Genomic DNA, 20,290 nt, shown 5'->3' on the forward strand with positions numbered 1-20,290 from the left:
AGTCATCTTGGAGCGAGGCTGGTCGGTTTTCTTTTCTTCCTCGGAAAAGCTTTCCTAGCAATGCCTTTTAGTGGCAGCGATGAATATTTCAGCTGAAAAACCTCTTCCACTTTAACACTTGACAGGTTGTAGGTGCGCAGCTGCTTTTAGATACCAGCAGCTCAGACTTGAAGATTACAATTGCTTGTTATGGTAGTTCTTTTTATACTGGCAATAATAAATTCACAGCATCCCAGTGAATATTATATGTCTTCTCACAACTGCTGGATCTGCACAACTTTTCCAGCCCATTGTTAGTTTTTCATCAGTAGATATGTGTAACTTTTTTGTATACTTTTTCATACGTTGGGTGACATGTTTATATGTATCCTCATATCTTTGTTTTGAGTGTCTCTGTACACATCTCGTGAATAATACCCTAAGTATAAGTCAAACTTGTAAACCACTAATAGGCCAGCCTTGATTTATTTAATTTACCAGTTATTACTGATACTGTTGGTATCAGTCGTTCTGATTAATATGAGAAATTAATTGACAGGACTGTAAAAAGGCTGTCCTTTCGTTTTGCTTGTCCTTTTGCCTCCATTAAGTGATGAGATGCAGAGACCTCTGAACCCATGTCCAAGGTTATCCGAGGAGGTGTTGGCTCTGTGCCGGTTAATAACAACCCACCCACCCCTCTACACAACCTTTTGAGAGGCTGTCCTGTTGCCAGGACCTGTCAGGCTGGCACAGGAAACAAGTGGGTGGTGTAAGCTAAGCCTCTTACAACACACACTGTTAATGAGCTGCCTTTAGCTAACAGCAGTCCCAGGTGGGGAAACACCGGAGCAAATTCTACGCTATCCGTCTTTCTCACTCACTTGCACTTAGACACCGACTGCTCTCTACTGCTCTCCTTTTAGCACACATGCACTGAATGCTTGTGTATGTGCGTGTTTCATGACAGGTTGATCTATCACAGCTCTGGCCCGGCGGGTGCATGTAGACTCTTGTGTAAGGCACAATCATGTGGTTGACTGAGTAAAGGACCAGGGCTTCTTGGAACTGGGTCACATCAAAGTCAGTCAGAATATGACACACAGTGACCCCAGTTGGGAGAGTTGGTGATGTCACTGAAATGACTGATGGTTCAGCCAACAACACCTCTCTCTTTCTCCTTCCCTCTGTATCTCCCTCTGTGTCTCTGCTTAGGACGCATATGGCATCAAGCCACACTGCTGCACTATGTTGCATTGTCAACTAAACTCCCAGACTGTACTACTAATTTGACAGCTGTATAGAGACAGATGTTTATGGTTATTGACTTAACAGACACTTCCACTTGAAGAGAGTGTGGCTGTTGATATTAATTATGGTATATAAATCAAAACAACCATTACGTTTACAATCGTTGCATTAAGAGCACTTTGCACAGCTTACTGTACATTTTTTACAACTACATAGAGAGCATCCTTTGAAATGAAGTAGAGATGTAGTTACCCCATGTTAAACAATGTATTTGTCTGGCTGTCTTTGTTCCTGTCCTATCCTAATCTCTCTGCCTGTCCATCTATTAATTCCAGGCCTTCTCCAGTATGGTAGGAATTGGTCCGCCATCGCCAAGATGGTGGGATCAAAAACCGTGTCACAGTGCAAGAACTTCTACTTTAACTACAAGAAGAGGCAGAAACTGGATGAGATTCTCCAGCAGCATAAAATGAAATCGGTAAGCACAGGGGCAGTTTGCGTGAGACATATTCGCTCCTCTTGATACTGACAAAGTGAAGCCATTCGTGGTTTTCGTGCACAACCAAAGTATACGATTGTGTCTGTTTTTCTTCGGGATCCAAAGATTTTTGTTCCCTAGGCTGTTTTTATTTAGTGAGTGTTTGTTTTGACCCAGGAGAAGGAGAGAAAGGCCCGTCGTAGGGGCAAAGCCCAGCAGAATGAAGAGACCAGTGCCCCATATACAGCAGAGGAGGAGGAGATGGAAGGTTCAGGAGCCAGTGGCAATGAAGAGGAGGCCCCTGAAGATGGAGAAGGTACACCGCTCACAAGAGCTACATGCTGGTTGCCAAAAGAAAACATTATGGATCTTTTACTGATTAAAATAGATTGCTGTTTTTGGTATAAAGTAGCTTTACAGTAGTAAAGTGTTTTATGTAGGTCTGTAGCAGCACAAGTAAGATTAGAATCTTGCTTGTTGCTGCGGATCTGTAATTATACTGTCGTATGTACTGAGTAGAGCTAAATGGATGCCTTTGCAGGGATAGATAATTTCAGCCATCCCTGGACACCTATATAGTTTAATACGATCCAATATAATAGATCTACCACAATTTCTACCTTTTTAATGAACCCTGTAATAGCCAGTTATTAAAACTTTCCGAGAGGTGTTAATTCAAGTATATGTTTGTTATCAAAGTTGTAGTTAGTGGTGGTGTTGTGCTGGACTGCATTGTATTGAGGGTTTCACATATTCTGAACAACTGCAAACTGAAGCCTCAATAACACACATAGTTAAATTGATACCTCTCTGACAGTGTCAATCAAAACTGAACAATATAATCATTTTAATGGCAAATCTATGGTTGAGCTGTTGTAATGGATTGCATTAGATTGTGCAGGTATACCTCATAAAATGCGTGTATATATTATAATGTAACAGCGAAACTCTTTGAGTAGCTCCCTGTTAGCTTGAAGAATCATGTTCTGCAATGACATATATATAAACGCATCCTGAACATCCTGCTGTAGTTTGTTGATGGAAGTAGACTGTGTATACTGCAGAAGCCCCAGGGGATTACGTCCATCATCCAATTGGTTTTGTGTTCCTCCTTTATTGTACAGTGAAACCTGATTAGGTAGAAGACTGGCACTGGGACGAATCAGGTTTAGCAGAAAAAGATGGGGGGGGAAAGATGAAAGAAAAAGGACAAGGAGATGTAACATGATTTTAAGTGTAAGCCCAGTGTTCTGATCTGCGTTTCCTTTTGTCCTCTGCCCCTGCCAGGTGGAGCCAACAACAGCTCTGACACAGAGAGCTTGCCCTCGCCACACTCATCAGAGGACAGCAAGGCTAAGGAGGAAGGCTCGGGCAGGTCGAAGGCCAGCTCCACCCCCGGGGAAAAGGAGGCGTCCGGCTCTGACATGGGCCAGGCAGGGGATGAGAAACCTCCAGTGAAGGAAGATGCAGAATCGGCCATCAAGCAGGAGATAAAGACTGAGATAGGGGAGCCCAGCAAAGAGCAGCTGCAGCCATCACCGCCCAGCGATGCCACAGACAAAAAACCTCCTACGGCAGAAATGGAGGAAGTCAAAAGCTCCACCAAGAGCTCCAAGAAGGACCATGGGCCCAAAGGTTCCCATGGGGACAGTGACTCTAGTGCTACTTGCAGTGCTGATGAAGTGGAGGAGACGGATAACACAGAAAAGAACAGGTAAGTGTTTGTTGCAAGACATATAGTGGAATTAGATTTTCTCAGGGTTTTTTTAAAATGCAAAGAACAGGAATTCCCCATCTTTTTAGATTAAAAACAATATATTTTGTGAAGTGATAGTATTTTTTCCTTTTTTAATCAATGACATCACTGGGCCTGCTAGAGATTATTAGTAGCAAAGACCTTCTGGTTTTAGTGTGTGGTTTACCAGGTGTCCTGCTTCTTTGGTCTACCACAGCAGACATCAGAAAATAGGCAGCAAGGGTTTTGATGTGTTATTAGTTGCCTAGCTACACTGTACGGCAGGGAAGCCATATTTGGCAAGCCATTTGTGTGTACACCACAGGTTGTGCCTTTCTATCAACAACAGATTTTATTTGTACATTGTTTGAATGAGAATATATATTAACCGTATATGTATATATACACACATATACATACATATACATGTGTGTTTGTCCGTGTGTGTCTGTGTGTGTCTGTGAATGAGGCTACAAGAAATGGGTGTCAAAGTGCGTGGGAGGAGTGATTAGTCTTGTTTGCACGGTATTTGTTCAATTTTTTCCATGACAGCAGACTGCATGTACTGGCAGAGCTGGGGGAAAAGCTTCCCTCTCTGCCAAAGCAAACAAAGGCAATGAGTGTGTGTGTGTGTGTGTGTGCGTGCATGCATGCATGTGTATACCCACTTTTGTCCTGTTGTGCATCAAAGTGTGTGTCTCTATAATTTTTTGAGTATGTTGTGTGCTTTCAACAGATGTGCCAGACATATATGTATTTTGTCCCCAATCTTAGGCTCTGTCAATGCTCATATACACCAAGCCGCCACAACATTAAAACCACTGACAGGTGAAGGGAATAACATTGATTGTCGTTACAATGGCACCTGCCAAGGGGTGGGATATATTAGGCAGCAGTCAGTTCTTGAAGTGATGTGTTGGAAAGCAGGAAAGATGGGCAGGCATGATGATGATCTGAGCGACTGTGACAAGGGCCAATTTGTGTTTGCTAGACGATTAGGTCAAAGCATCTCTGAAACAGCAGGTCTTGGGGGCTGTTCCTGGTATGCAGTGGTTAGCACCTACAAAAGCGGTTGGGGCTGTGTAACCATAGAAAAGTCACAGTGCCCTGCTGTCCCCCACTTCAATCAATTAAGTGCCTTCAATTGCTCAGAACTGAACCATGGAGCAATGGAAGAAGGGGGCTGTTATGATGAATCATGTTTTCTTTTACACATTTCAATGATGCACCATGGGAGGAAGGCAAGCTGTGTGTGCAGACCAAGTACCTTACCTGGAAGGCAACAGTATTCCCAGATGCATTTGCCTCTTTCAACAGGAATATGTGCGCTGCCACACTGCAAGAATTATTCAGGAATGGTTTAAGGGACATAGAGAGGGACAGAGAGTTCATGGTGTTGACTTTGCCTCGAAGTTCCCCAGATCTCAAGCCAAGCGAGCAGCTATGGGATGTGCTGGAAAAACAAGTCAGATCCAATGAGGCCCTACCTCACAACTTACAAGACTTAATTGATCTACTGCCAACATCTCGGTGACAGAAGCCAAAGGACTCCTTCAGAGGTCTCGTGGAGTCCATGCCTCGACGGGTCATAGCTGTTTTGGGGGCACAAGGGGGATTTTGACAATATTGGCAGATGGGTTTTAATGTTGTGGCTGATCAGTGTATCCCCCCCAACACACACACACACACACACACACACACACACACACACACACACACACACACTCTACCTTGTTTAGTGAATGAGGATTTGTGCCTGTGACTCCTGTGGGAATCGATAGGTAGGCATGTGGGATGGAAGCGAAATCATAACCTCTGCCCTCTTGAAGTGTTTTCATTTTTTCTACATGAAATTTTGATGTTGTTTGGACTAAAGCCGGTAAAGCCAATCAGAGAAAGCACTAACTTATTTCTGTCTCTCTGTCTGTGTATGTAGAATGACTGCTCCACGGCCAAGTCTACTGAACTACGCTCATGATGGGGTCATATCCGCCGCACTGCAAAAGCCCATGGACCTGAAACAGCTCAAGCAGAGAGCTGCTGCTATACCCCCTATTGTGAGTCTTAGATTCAACTTTGTATTACATTGTGTGTTTGTTTCCTCTCAAACATCACCTCAGTAGTTGAAGCTCATTTCAGCTTTCCGCGACTCGGAAAATGTCTTTGACCCAGGCTGTGTTACAGAAAACTGATTTTCCCATCTCTCTCTCTCTATGCCCCTGTCGCACATGCGCACACACACACACACACACACACACACACACACACACACACACACACACACACACACACACACACACACACACACACACACACACACACACATACAGTGGTATCAATACTATCCCTGTCTCTCTGCTTACAGAGATAACAGTATAGCAGGTGGAATTGTTAAGTCATGTTTGTATAAAATAAGCCAGCCAGATGGAGGATGATGGGATAGATTGCTTTGTGGAGGAGAAATTAGATCCCAGGCATTAGGGGAAATGTTAGCTCAGCCAGAAATAAGAGATCTTTATTAGCTAACATGTTTATCAGATACTGTATGTGGCTAACCATATGTCAAATGCCAGGTAGGAGTGGGCTTGTATTATATGTGTGTGGTTTGATTATAAACCTCTTTTCTCCTCATCCTGTGTTTAGATGCCAGAAGCCTCCATGCAGGGCAGTCAGCGGAGTGGAGGTGGCAAGGCAGTGCTGCCCCCACATGCCCTGGCATTGTATCAGCAACAGATCACCATGGCTCACGGGGAGTCCTCTCAGGAGGTCAAAATGCTGCAGCAGCAGCAGCTTTCAGGCCAGCCAGGCAAACAGCAGCCTTACACGATGCAAGCAGACAGAGACAGGGAGGCTCTTCGCAGCAGCAGTCCTCGTATTCGCCCACGCAGCCCCTCCACTAGCGACAAGGATGGTACGCACACGTCTGTCATGACAAAGAAAATTACCTTTTGTTGCTTTTAGACTCAAGTAGCTGATAAATCTGTTAAGTCACCAATCACATCAATACTACACCAGTTGGATAGTATTCAGAGAAGTATAGGATTGAAGCTGCTAAAGTTACAAGTAGAGTAACACCTCTCACACTTTCCAGCATTGGTTTTTTTTCCCCATGCCATCATTTTCTCTCTGTATGATCCTTAATATTACTTTTCTGCAGGCTGTATAACATGGTACATTGCACCGTAAATGAGGAATCATGAAATTTTAAAAAGAAAATGGAGGTTAATGAAAGTGCTTCATATAATGCAGTTTTAGTAGCATTTGATCTAGTTTTACTTAGTTGCTCCTTGCTACATGCTCTAACCTTGAGTCTGTGTTCTCTAGTGTTTAGGGTATTCGAGTGTTTCTGGGACACTCATGGAGAGGGAACAGATAAATGATCTGGTATTGCTATTGACCCAGAAGGGAATATAGTCTAGTTCAGTGCACTTGCTGTGAGCGTGTGGAATGTGAATCTCTGAGAGCACAGTGTAAGATTGGCCACAGCAGCTGTGAACTCCAAAGTACAGCAAACCACTTTTTCATGTATATTTGGAAAAGGGGCAAAAGCGTAAAGTGCTCTTTATGCAGTGCCTGACACAGAGGCAGGTGTAGAAATATTTACAAGCTACATTGTAGATACTATTGACTAGCATTTGGCTGTTGGTGAATACTAAAATCACACCATGTGGTAATGGTAATAAGTTTAAGCAGTTCGTGCATGTTTTTGTGTGAGAGAGAAAAATCTGTGAGGATGCGATGATCTGTGGTGTGTTTGTGTCCCTTCAGAGCTGGAAGGCAACGAGAGGTGGTTACTGACCCTCCTGCAGGGATTAAGTAGGTTCACCCCTTGCCACACCATTCCCTTATTAATTACACCTTAACCACTCTGTAGGGTGATCACCTCCTCTATTGGATTTTACTGTGTGTACATTACAATAAATATTAGCAGTGGCTTGTTGTGTATGTTGGCGTATTAATCTAGTGGTGATATCACCCTGGCTGGGAAGTAGCGTGAGGGATTCTATGTGCTCATAGACAACAATGACATTGGTGCTGATGTTGTTGACAACAGTGAGTGGCAGCTGAAGGAGAGCTTCTTGGAGTAGTGGAGGTTTAGCTGAGTTCTGTTCTTGGGTCCTGTCTCCTCCTGACAGCTATAATGTTGTTGCAGAAAAGTCACGGGCTTTCTCTCCTCACGGAGAAGGCAAGAAGCAGGCACAGGGCCCCGATGACCTGAGGACCTCCAACTTGGGTCGACCAGTTCTCTCCCCCTACCCCATGTCCCCACGAGACATGGCCAAGATCAGTCACGAACAGCACCTCCAACAGCTCCACTTTAACGGTGAGTCCTTTTCTTTGTCCTGTCCGCTCCTTATACTTGAAACAAGCCTCCGTTGTAATATGTATAATATTTTCCATTACGGGAACTTTACAGTAATCACTTCTCCCTCTGACAAAAAGCAAATTGTCAAATCTCAATCTCATAATCTCTCCGGCCATCCAGCGTTCCAGCAAACAGGCCACCCCTCACTCCCTAATCTGCCACAAGACAGTGGAAGGCTAGCAGCAGTGAGGCCCCTCACGATGCCAGAGCCTCCGCCACTCATTTCCTCCACCAAGCCAGGAGGCTCCATCACACAGGTATGGCACCACACAAATGAAAACTAAGGCTTTTACTAAAGCTGTTGTCACACCGTCACGTGGCAACTGCCCTGTCAACTGCCTACCTTCAAGAGCGTTTTCCAAAGAACTCTAGATCACAGCAAAATTTATGCTCGTCCATGTGGACAGTAACTGCTTCATACCTCCTCCGCTGTGGACAAAACCACTTCTCCTCTGCCACCTGCCATTCGTTGAAATAACTGGAGGCGGCGAGTTACCGCACGCGGTGTGAAAGCAGCTGTAGTCACAGTTGGACTAAAGAAACCATGGAATTGTTTTTTTTTAATGTAACCTTAGTAGCACACTTGGATATTTCCTACGTAAAACATTACAGCATGGGTTTAAAAAAAAAAGAAAGACAAATCATTTCTACGCTAGAGCAATGATACTGTTTATCACCATTATGATCAAATACTTGTTTCTTCAGGGTACCCCAGTGCAGTTGCACAGCCCAGCTCATGGGTTGGACCATGGGAAGATGACCCCCACACAGATGGGGTTATCTTGGATGGATCAGAGGAAAGTTGGTGAGTAAAGTGTGGAGAGACTAGTGCACACTTCTACCACTACCATCACAACTGATATTATGGTCTGAAGCATCTCCATATATATAGCATTTTCTGATTTTCCCTTCCTTTTCCCAAATGATACAGGAGGTCCTTTCCCTGTGATAAAGCAGGAACAATTGTCCCCTCGCAGCTCCTCCTCTCAAGGTGACAACCTATCAGCCCAGGGGTCGCCTCATGATAGTGCTGCTGGACGTGGTGGGTGGCTCATCTTGTCTTGTCATTTGTTTGATTTTCATATACAGTAAACTGGTACTGTAACGTTGCTTCTTAAGGTTTCTTGTCCTGTGTAGTGGGTAAAAAAACCATGCATCTATGAAAACAGATCCCCCCCAGGTTTTGTTGCTTCCCAGATTTATTTGAAACTGATTATATCAATCAAAATGCCATACAGCCTCTAATAACAAAGTCAAATCATGAGTTTTCCCACATCTTTTGTTCAGCTTTGTCATGCTGAAAAGATTAACCTCCTCAGCATGACAGTGACCTGAGACACACAGCAAGGACCACACCGGAGTGACTTTGGGACAGCTCCCTGAATGCACTTGAGTGGCCCAGGCTAAACTTAAAACTCAATTGAAAATCGGTGGGAAGTTGAGCTCACTGAAGCTCATCTAATCTGACAAAGCCTGAGAGGATGTGAAGAATGAGAGAAAGTGCCCAAATCCATGGGTGCAAAGCTACTAGATGCAAACTCCGCTGTAATTCCTGCCTTTTAAAAATATATTTGGAGGACCTAATAAAGCCATGCTTCCACTCTTACATCAGTAGACAGTGTTTAGATTGAATATTGGAGTTGTAAAAAATGCTGTAAATACATTTAAGATAGAAAACAGTGATCAGGACAACCTGTGGCATATGCTTTGATTCCTGCCATGCTCACAGCAAACATTGTCAAACCTTTTGCCTTTATTCCTAAATATTGCCTAGATTGGGTTCAACTTTAACTGCTCTTAATACTGTTTTTTCTTCTGACTTTATTTACAGGTTCTATTCCAGCTGTTCAGGGTGGTAGTATCACTAAGGGCATCCCAGGGACCAGAATGCATCCAGATTCCTCGATCACCTACCGAGGGGGCTCCATTACTCAGGTGAGCCCAGACCACCTCAGTGCTGAGTCTACACCCTTAAGGCAACAACCCTAAAGTGATGAAGAGTGAGGAACGTCCCAGTCAAGCTTTTAACTCTCTCTGACAATAGGGTTTTGCTGTGGATACTTTTTTTCACAGTGTACACTTAATTTAAAGTAGACCCACATTAAAAATAGTTCAGTCAATCCAATTTTGATATGTTTGAGAGCTAATTATTTAGGAATTAATTTGTAGTGCTTTAGTGTCCTATCTGTTTACAATTTTGGGGAACTGGTGTAATCTAGAGATAATCAACTTCCACTGTGCTTTTACTCTCACTGTAACAGAATGTCCCATATGGGCAATTTTATAATTGCTGTGTTGGGTGTGGCACTGTGAGAGCGTTATGAATATTCTGCTGACAGTGTTTAACACTGACTGCATTACGACAGACAACTGCCAAACACCTCTCTTCCCCTTTTATTTGGAGAACCTCTGAACAACCTTCTGAAATGAATTTAAATAACTCAGTTTCAAATTGAACCACTGTGAATGAGTCATTGTGTAGGTTAAGTTGAGACTCGTTATAATATATAAGGTGATATTTGGCTCAGTGCTTCCCCTCAGATCACTGTGCAGGAGCGGCACACTCAGGTTAATGTGATTTGCTTTGTCCAGAGGCTGATGGGTGTAAATAGTGAACTGAAACTGACTCTATGTTAATCTGTGTTAAGGTTCATGATAGTAGCAGCAAATATGGCTGGTGCACAGCAACCCGCGCTCCTAATTTAACATAACCAAAGCTCAGAGTGGCCCTGTCACCTTAGCAACAGGTACACCCTGTACCGCGTCTCTTCTTCACTTTACTTATCTATTTACTCTAGACTCTGGCTAAACCCAGTCATTGATATGCTCACTGTAATATCACATCCAACTGGCATACAAGAGGAAACGGGTGTTGAGGAGGTTGTTATCTGCCATGATAGATTAGTAAGGAGAATGTGAAAGTGATAAAGCATAATCTGTGCCAGAGGGACAGCTCATTTGTCTGTTTAGTTTGCAGATAGATTAGCATTCAGATATAACATGTTGCACTTTCTTTGGAGCAGATGAGGACTGCTTTGGTCCATGTCATTTGATCCTGTAAACATACCCCCCCATTACACAGAACCCTACTATTCTAGCCTCCAACCTTTAGTAGCATCTTCTTGGAAGAGCTGCAACCAATAGACAAGAAATGTGATCCCGGGCACTACTGTGTCTCCTACTCAACCGCCCACCCTTGCGCTCAAGCAGTGTAGAAACATGACTAACACTTAGGGTATGAGCAATGTGAGTCAAGGTTTAAACAAAGCCTGTTGTCATCTATTGTTGCACCTCCGCTTCTTCAGAGAGTACTACTTTGTATTTCACGGCTGTGTCTGTTTTTGTTTGTTTATTTATTAATTTGAATCACTGTTATCTGCCACCACCACGTTCTGCACAAACACAAACAAACAGTTCCAGACACACAATAGAGGTTTTGTACGCAACACATTTTTGCATTAAAGTGGGCTCCAGTTACATCCAGGTCTGTTTTCATAGTGTTGGTTGTGGGCTTTGGGAAGCCTATTTTACCCACTGTAAAGTTTCATGATAGAATAGAATAGAATAGAATAGACTTTATTGATCCCACAGCGGGGAAATTCACATGAGCAGTAGCTTACAACACAGACACAGACAACACAGACCCTTAGTTTACATAAGGTAAACAAAGATAATTAAAAATAAAATAGAAGATAAAAATAAAAAAATAAGAATAGAGAATATACTATATACAATATACAACAATTTACACTGTGTCATAAATATGAAGTGGAAAAACTACAGTGGATGGAAATACTAAGTACAGATAGTGCTCTTCCCTAATGAAGGCAGTGTAACAGAATTGACTATTTAGTGAAATCTGTTCAACATTATAGTTTATTACTCTCTGTGGATTTCACAGTTATCCATTCAACGCACTATGTGGGCATTGTTGTTGGTAGCGGATAGCCTGCGCAGTTAGCTACAAGGAGGCACCTTTTGGTAGTGCTACATTGCTTGGATGACTGTCTGTTATTTAGTTATTGATTGTATTGTCTGCACCTGTTGTTTTGTTTGTGTTTAATTTTGTGAAGTGTTCAGTCTGGAGGACCACAACGGAAATGAGCCTTTGGGCTTGTTTTTTTTTTTTTTATCCTCTTAGATTTTCAATATACGTAATTACTTCTGCGCAGTGTTTTTATTTTACTTTTTAAATCATAAAATAAAACCAATCAGTCAAATCTGACACTGCTGCACACTGAGATGATAACGTGCAGGTTCGTCTCCTCTCTTTGCCACAGGGGACACCAGCTGATGTGCTGTATAAGGGAACCATAACCCGTCTGATCACAGAAGACAGCGCCAGCCGAGCGGAGAGGGAACGTGATGAGGCGCTGTCTAAAGGCCATGTGGTCTATGAGGGCATCAGTGCGCACATTCTTACCTATGACCGTGAGTACATCAGCTAGGCTGCAATATATTTTAGACTAAGATCTGGAATGGTTGAGTTCAACGTGCAAGCACTATACTGCTCCTCGAGCCATTTGTTCAAATTATTAGATCATTCTAAATCTCTCTAAATGAAGAGTTATTGATTACCTTATTATAGTAACATCTCTGTCATTTGTAGGCCCACCTTCTCAGACCCCTAAAGATGAGGGCCGAGGCCCCGGGCAGTCTGGGGAGATTCTAGGCTTGAAGCGTCCTTATGACATTATGGAGGGAGGCATCTCTAGAGGACTGCCAATGAGGGATTCACTGTCTGCTGCCAACTGTGAAGGTAAGAGATGCCCCCCTTAACCCTCTATCACTGCATAAAATCCCATTTCACCCTTGTTTAATCACATTCAACTCTCATTACTGATGAAATAATTTACAGTTCTCTTATATCGCACTTCTCCCCCCACCTCAGGTCTGATCGTTCGAGCCATGCCTCATGATAGGGACAGTCCGCACCACACACCTTACAAGGATCCTCATCACATCCGTGGCTCCATCTCACAAGGTAGGATGACGCCTCAATCTTAAGATATGAGCATGATTTTCTGTTCTTTTTAGAACTGTATTCATTTTAGATCCAACTGCTTTTTCCTTCTGCTGGGAGACTTTTCTTCCTGAAGTATGCAAGGTTATAAGCATGAGCAAGTGACACAATAGGACAGAGAGCAAATAAAGTCTTTGAACTGAATGTAAATGTATCCTCTTTGCAACATAGTGTTGTTGAATGTTGTGTGCCATTGAATTCTCTGTGTTTTTCCTGAATGTACTCACTCATTGTGCTCTCTCTTCATCGGTCTGTACTCCCAGTGCTCACAAAGCAGAGCTGCAGCCAAAGATAGCATTTTCTTTTTTTTTTCGTTTTGAAGAAATATATTGTGCCAGTTTACCAGAACTCACCCGCTGGCAGGAGTACTTTCATGTTGATATTCATATTTATGCATCTGATAGCATTAAAGTTAGATAACCATCTTGCCTCATCTTGCCCAGAGATAGTCATGGATGAAGCTGTTCTTAGAGCCCCTGTTGGTTCAGCTGAGCTCACATAACCCTATCAAAACCTTTCTTCATGTCTCTCCTGTATGTTTCTCCATTTCTCAGTTCTCTTCTGTCTAAATTCTGGGTAATAACTGAAATATGCTTCGTACTCTTGTTTGACGATAAATAAGATTGACATGATTTTAATGTGATTTCAGGTATACCTCGTCATCTGGACCCTCAGGATGGCTATCTGAGGAGGGAGGCCAAGCAGATGAAGAGAGAAGGCTCCCCACCTCGTGGGCCTGGTTCACTTTCCGACCCAATGAAGGGCCGAGAGGCCATGGTGCCTACGGTGAAGGAGCCTGGGCGCTCCATCCATCTCATTCCCAGGGAGGAGCTCAGACAGCCTGCCAAGGAGGGCATGCAGGGAACACCCATGAAGCAGGAGGCAGCTGGTTCGGGGAAACGCCATGATGTACGCTCAATCATAGCCAGTTCACCACGTTCCTACCACAATGCACCCTCCCACCTGGAGATGCGCGCCGACAGGGGGCGCTACGAAGAGGCGCCAAAAGGACGGCCCAGCGCAGTGGTTAGTACAGCTAGCCCTATAGCCCGCTCTTCTCCCCTTACACTCGGGTCAGAGCAGGGAGGAAAGGCCCATCACAGTCCAGTGGGCTACGAAGACAAAGGCAACTTAAGAGCCCCTTACCCTGGGCCTTCACATCGTGGCTCCCCTCTGTCCAGGGAGGCAAGCCAAAGGCAGCATGATGGTAGGTATACTGTATGTCATACATTCAGAACAGCTGAATATTTTTGGAACAAGATAGTTCACCCTCCACCCCACGAAGACCATACATGAAATTCTTTTGTTTCCTTGTTTACACTCCAGGCTCCAGTAAGAATCCTCCTCAGGAGCGTAAAGCCACACCTACCCCCAGGGAAATGAGTGCCACCAAATCACCACTTCCAGGTGTTCCAGATCAACAGACCTATGAGCGTCTGCTGCAGAATCTTGGGGCTGCAGACGTTTACCGTCAAATCCCCATAGCCTTCGATCCTGCGTCGCTGCCTCGGGGCATTCCCATTGACCCAGGTACAGCTGCAGTCAAGTTAAAACTGAAAAAAATGTCAGAACATGTTCCCTCTCCGGTGTTATTCTGACCCGATCAGACCTCTGCTAAATCGAGTTTGGGTTGAGTTTGGCTGGGAATTATGTGAAGTCACCAGAGACTATGTTCTAATAATCAGGCAGGGGAAACAAAACAGTAGAGGGAGAAAGATGCCACAAATGACAGACACTTCCTAACAGGCGTTTTTTACTCTCATACACAGCAGCCTACTACTTGCCTCGCCACCTAGCGCCCAACCCGGCGTACCCTCATCCATACCCCTACCTCATCCGTGGCTTTCCTGACACTGCGGCCCTGGAGAACCGTCAGACGCTGCTCAATGACTACATCACCTCCCAGCAGATGCACCAGTGGCCTGCAGCTGCTGCCATGGCTGCCCAGCGCTCAGACCTGCTGAGGGGCCTTACTCCACGAGACCAGCCCCTTCCTATGCCCTACTCTGCAGCCCCACGTGGTAAGGCTAACTCACCTCACAACTCTCACTTTCACTTAAATTTTGGTTGTTCACATTGGCTGTTGAATCTATTTACGTTAGAATAACTGTTAACTTACCCAGAACAGACAGCAAGTATGCTTTACCTAAAAATGGAGCTTGTTAGTGCTTCTAATATTAGTAAACAACATCAGTGTTCATGTTTCCTGAATTTCTTCCAATAATGGAACCACCTATAGTCTGAAACATGAAGTGCTCAGAAATCCCTGAGAATGCATTATCCACCGATATTGCATTGTGGTTTTCTCTAAAGTGATTGTAACAATGATGGATTCAGCTTTATTGATACGGAATACATTTTTCTGTGACCATTGTTATACTCTCTTGGATCTGATTTGTATCTGCGTGTTGCATGCCCGGATTTGGTGGCATTTGTCATCATCTGGTGTGCTGCATTAAGCAGCAGTTAAGGTAAAGGTAATAAGGAGCTGCTGGAGAAGGAAAATTTTTACTGGCAAAGCATCAAATATATCAGCAGCGTTCAGCAGGGGAGCCGGGGGACTCTTAATAAGATGAGCTCCCCTGAAAACATGATTTGAAACATGAAATTCTTCTTTTTTGGGAAGGGGGGGGTCTCTAAAATACTGACAATATGCTTTTTTTGCCATGCCTTTCTATTTTTCTGTATCTTTATCATCATGGATCGTGCATAAAATCCGGCTATAATGGATGTATGATTCATGCCTGAGGGTTATTCATCACTAATTCACTTAAAGAGACCAGTACCAATGCTATTCTGGACGCAATATCACCATTGTTATTGTCATTAATTGATCATTATATGTTAGATGTGTTGACATAAAGCAAATGAGTAAAAGTGTGAGCTCCCCCGACAGGCATGGTATAGTTTGCAAGCTGAGTCTGTGAGGGAGCCTTGAGTGAGTTTGGTTTTCAGTATACAATAATGTAATGAAGAAGCAAACATTAACAAACTAGAAGTGCATAATCTAATCAGATCCAACGAGTATTTATTCATAAGTGATTATTTAAGAGACACAAATCATGTTTTTGTTTTCTTCACATTCTAATATAACCTATAAAAAAATCTCAAAGGAAATGTTGATATGGACAAGCGCTAGATGATAGTGTTCCCCTCTAAACCAGAACACACCTGGACCAACTATCACATTTTCTTTACCCTTCTCTTCTTTTTGTCCCCCAGGGATCATCGATCTTTCTCAGGTGCCCCACTTACCTGTCCTGGTCCCTCCCTCTGCAGGGGCATCCGGCTCCCCAATGGATCGCATCACCTACATCCCCGGGGGGAGCGCCACCTTCCCTGGCAGGCCTTACACCACCTCGCCCATCTCACCTGGTACAATTCAATTCACTCATAGAAACTCACCAACATATTAAATGTGTTGCCCCTCTATTGTTTTTTTTAATACTTTTTATTTATTATCTCTTTCCCTTTTTCTGTACAGTTGGGTCCTCACACATAAACAAGATGCAAGGCACATCTTCAGAGCGTGAGCGTGAAAGAGACCGTGAACGTGACAGAGAGAGGGAGAGGGACCGAGAGAGAGACAGAGAGCGGGAGCGAGAGAGGGAGCGTGAACGCGACAGAGAAAGAGAACGGGAGAGAGACCGTGAAAGGGAAAGGGACCGGGACAGAGACAGAGACCGAGATAGAGATCGAGACAGAGAGAAGGGCGGATCTCTTGGAAATGTGGAGCACGCCCCCATCTGGCGACCAGGTGTGGATAAAAGTGTTTTTTCATTTTTATTTACATGTAAAAAGTAATATACTGGCTGCACAAATGCAGTTTAAAGAAAGAGTAATGCATTTGTGAAATTAAATTAATCTGTGTGTCCCTCTCAGGTACAGAACACAGCTTGGCAAGCAGTAGCAGCAGCGTGAGACCTTCCTCCCAACCTTATAGCCACCAGCACTCCCCAGTGTCCCCTCGCACCCAGGAGAATGTTCAGCAGAGGCCCAGTGTCCTGCACAACACTGGGGGCAAGAGTCTTTCTGTCAGCGAACACTCCAGCTCATCTGTGTTTCGGTAAATTGCATTTCAGTTCTTGTTTTTTTTTTTGTTGTTTTTTTTAAATTATGAGAAAACCAGGATATTAGCCTGAGTTTATTTCTCGTAAGAACAGCAAGGAAAACGATTGTCTTGTTTACTAAGCATGTTTTGTTTGGCCTGCCAGGTCCATGTCCTCAGGACAGGCCCGCTACCAAGGTTACCCTGGCCTCCTCCAAAGGACAGGTATGCCCCCTGAAGCCTACCCACCTGCCATGGACTCAAGTGGGGTCAAAGAGCAGAGTCGCGATGGAGTCAAAAACAGAGGTGGTCTGCCCAAGCACGTGCAGGATCAGCACGGGCCCTCCAGTAAATCTGACCCCAAGCTGTCCTGCCCCAGCCCAGGAGGAATGTACCCAGGTTCCTATCCCTCGGCTTCAGGCCGGCCCCAGCACCTGCTGCCTCCCCAGTCGGATAACCCTCCTGGCCGTGGAGAAAGCGGTACACCTAGTAGGGAAAAGACTCAAAACAAAGCGATGTCCATTCAGGAACAAGAGCTCCGAGCACTCGGTAAGACCACCATGACTGCGGCCAACTTCATAAACGCGATTATTATGCGTCAAATTTCTTGTGAAACGGGGATGGCAGAGACGGGCTCGCTTGTTGCCAGCAGCGCCACTGATGGTAAGACGCTCTGGATCCCAGGGTCCCCCTCATCACCCAGACCCTCCCCGTCAATCTGTGGCCTATTGCACGCTGTGGTGGTTGGCATTATCAAATCAGCCCAATTCATTTACATTTTTTTCCCTTCAATGCTATACTTTTTTCGTTTTTCCAGTTTTATTATTAGTTTTCTGTACAGACTTAAAGACCACCAAGGGTGCCCTCTGGAAAACTAAACCTCGAGCCCGTCCAAATTGGACGTGACTAGCTGAGATTAAATTAGACGAGGCAGTTTATAACCCTGCATTGAAAAAAAATCTTAATGGTTAACAACTCGACACATTTAATTTTCCATGAAGAAGATCCTAGGTGTCCTTTAAGGTGTAATTTTAAGATAGCTGAAGTTGGTGGGACATTAAGGCAGAGCATCCTTTGCTGCTTATTTTCATTTTCTTTTTGTAGAGGATGTGACTTGAATTTAACATGTGGCACCCCTCCTCCCTCCCATTCGGCTGCTTACTTTAAACAGAATACTTCACCACATGCAAGTGAGCATGACAAGAATATTTTAGACACTTAAAAAGGATAGTCACTGCAGGAGGATTTTATATCCCATGGTAAATGAGACTGCCTGTAATTTAAACACTTGATACATGTGGTGGCTCCACTTCACTACTGCAAGCCTTTCCTGTAGAGGCTCGGACCTAGTGGAGGCACATTGTGCTGGGCACTACTTAATGACCACATGTAACCCAGATGACTTTAAAGGGGAATAGAGAATTGGTATTACAGTCCCTTTCATTAAACATCACCGAAAGCCTTACCGGCCACCAAACTGACTCCCTGGGGTCCTAGAGAGCACCGGTGTTGCACAAGACAAGGTTGGGAAATGGGAATGATGTGAAAAAGACTTTCAGCCATTCAGAGGGAGGGGGGTACTGCAGCTTCTGCCCCCCAAATCTCTGCATGTTCTTATTTATGGCTCACTGTAATTTATGCTGATTTTTTTTTTTATTTTCACTACGCTCAACACATCTCTCTCAATCAAGCCTCTGGGAGTTTGTCCGTCATTTGGAATGTGATTTTGCTGTGTTTTTTTCTGCCGTAGAGCGATGTGTCACATGTACCGTATATTACAAGTCTATAGGGCGAGTGACAAGTGCATGCTGAGTTCAAATGAGTGTTGTGAGTTAAGAAAAAAAAACATCTCGTATGCGCAGAAGTATACAGGAAGCATGCCGTTCAAAACAGACAAGACCACAAGTGTGACGGTGTTATTGATAGGACAGCATCACGTTCATGTTGGCATGCATTCACAACACATCAGATAGGACCACAAGGGATATGCAGGCGATTGTAAGCTTTTGTTGAAACGAACCCTCATGAGTCTCTTCTGTCGTTGCTAGCTAACAACAAAAAACACAGCATTCTGTCCCCCTGGGGGACTCGTCCGTACCCTCTGGGAGTCAGTCCTGCTCCCCGCGCTCAACTTACATCATCCACCCCCGAGATAAATACTGTAGTGTAATAGAACACACGTAGTGAGACATGACGTACAAGGAGAAAGAAACCATGACTGGGGTCTATTTTCCGTTTAGTATTCATAGCTTCTTGTAAATGCATTTGTATTCTTCCTCTTCTAAGTCATTACCTCCTTTTAAAATCTGTTCAGTGCGGAAACATGATTTTAACTAAATCAGTTTTCTGTGGCTTCGTCCTTTACGAGTCACTGATGCAAATCCAGTTATTTTTGCATCACTTCTGGTCAAAGCTTTGCCTGCTTTGTATGCAAAGAGTTCATTTTACATAATTAAGAGATCTGAAGCATTCACATATAGTGTTTTTGTAGGAAAGTTTGCCTTTTGAGCCGTCGTGCAGATTCTAAGATGCAGATGAAATGTTTAAATTGCACTTCCACCATGAATCCTGATGGATGAGCAGTCATTTCTGGATTATTCACGTTCTCATTAGCACATTATCGAGATCTTAAATTGCATTTCCATGGACCACAAACAAAACTAACTTTTACCCATGTATGGATGTGATTTTTGCCCTTTGGCTTGTGCGTGTGCGTGCATGGGTGTACGTGTGTCTGTTCGACAGCTCAACAGAAGATGGAGCCACACGGTCTTTACCGTCCTCCTTCTGAGGAGAGACTGTCTCCTGGCCAACAGCCCCCGTCCCCCTGTGTTAAAGGCAGTCAGAGGGTGGTCACCCTGGCACAGCACATCAGTGTAAGTTTGCTCAACCACTTCTTCTCAAATGGCAAAAAATAACAAACAATATTAATTTCTTTATACGTAGCAATTTTCAAGGTGGTTTTAAAGTGCTGAACAGTATTTTTATAGGCATTTCCAAGGAATTCTGATACTAAATGTATGCCAGCCAATGTTTTCTCTTTATTTTTTTGTGATTAAAACTATTGATTTTTTTAAAGAAATAGGAATATAAACAGACATGAAATAATAAGATAATCTAGCAAAAAAAGAAGGAAAAAGAAACATTGTGTCATTCACGATGGATGAATCCTCCAACAGGAATAAGCAAATGCAAAAAGGGAGGTCACAACCTTGTTCTATTTATTGGCAAGGATTTTCCCAGAAGATAAAGCTATTATGATTAGTCGAACAAATAGGTCTTTAGCTACGACAGTCTCAAGATTCTTTATGCTTCTTCAGAATGAGAGTGATTGCAGCTCAACAGTGTTTGTGGAAGCGCACATCAAGTTCACAAGCAAAGTATATGTAAAATTCATCTGTAAAGCCGTC

At 43.8% G+C, this 20,290-nt stretch overlaps 1 protein-coding gene across 5 annotated transcripts in view; it reads left to right on the forward strand.

Moving 5' to 3' along the window:
• The window catches only part of ncor2 (nuclear receptor corepressor 2), an 87,086-nt gene that overhangs the window by 59,873 nt on the left and 6,923 nt on the right, over positions 1 to 20,290 (forward strand). Inside the window, exons 18-39 of one of the 5 annotated variants that reach the window (XM_083912458.1) lie at positions 1,566 to 1,708; positions 1,886 to 2,024; positions 2,996 to 3,422; positions 5,380 to 5,500; positions 6,087 to 6,354; positions 7,212 to 7,259; positions 7,597 to 7,767; positions 7,930 to 8,066; positions 8,515 to 8,614; positions 8,741 to 8,851; positions 9,641 to 9,744; positions 12,090 to 12,240; positions 12,419 to 12,568; positions 12,701 to 12,793; positions 13,482 to 14,039; positions 14,159 to 14,362; positions 14,602 to 14,853; positions 16,055 to 16,207; positions 16,317 to 16,589; positions 16,715 to 16,898; positions 17,047 to 17,429; positions 19,626 to 19,756. In XM_083912458.1, coding sequence (XP_083768584.1) covers positions 1,566 to 1,708; positions 1,886 to 2,024; positions 2,996 to 3,422; positions 5,380 to 5,500; positions 6,087 to 6,354; positions 7,212 to 7,259; positions 7,597 to 7,767; positions 7,930 to 8,066; positions 8,515 to 8,614; positions 8,741 to 8,851; positions 9,641 to 9,744; positions 12,090 to 12,240; positions 12,419 to 12,568; positions 12,701 to 12,793; positions 13,482 to 14,039; positions 14,159 to 14,362; positions 14,602 to 14,853; positions 16,055 to 16,207; positions 16,317 to 16,589; positions 16,715 to 16,898; positions 17,047 to 17,429; positions 19,626 to 19,756 — 4,301 coding nt within the window. The remainder of the gene's footprint in view (positions 1 to 1,565; positions 1,709 to 1,885; positions 2,025 to 2,995; positions 3,423 to 5,379; positions 5,501 to 6,086; positions 6,355 to 7,211; positions 7,260 to 7,596; positions 7,768 to 7,929; positions 8,067 to 8,514; positions 8,615 to 8,740; positions 8,852 to 9,640; positions 9,745 to 12,089; positions 12,241 to 12,418; positions 12,569 to 12,700; positions 12,794 to 13,481; positions 14,040 to 14,158; positions 14,363 to 14,601; positions 14,854 to 16,054; positions 16,208 to 16,316; positions 16,590 to 16,714; positions 16,899 to 17,046; positions 17,430 to 19,625; positions 19,757 to 20,290) is intronic. The other 4 variants (XM_083912459.1, XM_083912460.1, XM_083912461.1 and 1 more) reach the window with 4 other exon arrangements.

Source organism: Echiichthys vipera (assembly GCF_963691815.1).
Source record: "Echiichthys vipera genome assembly, chromosome: 4".
Taxonomy (NCBI): domain Eukaryota; kingdom Metazoa; phylum Chordata; class Actinopteri; order Perciformes; family Trachinidae; genus Echiichthys; species Echiichthys vipera.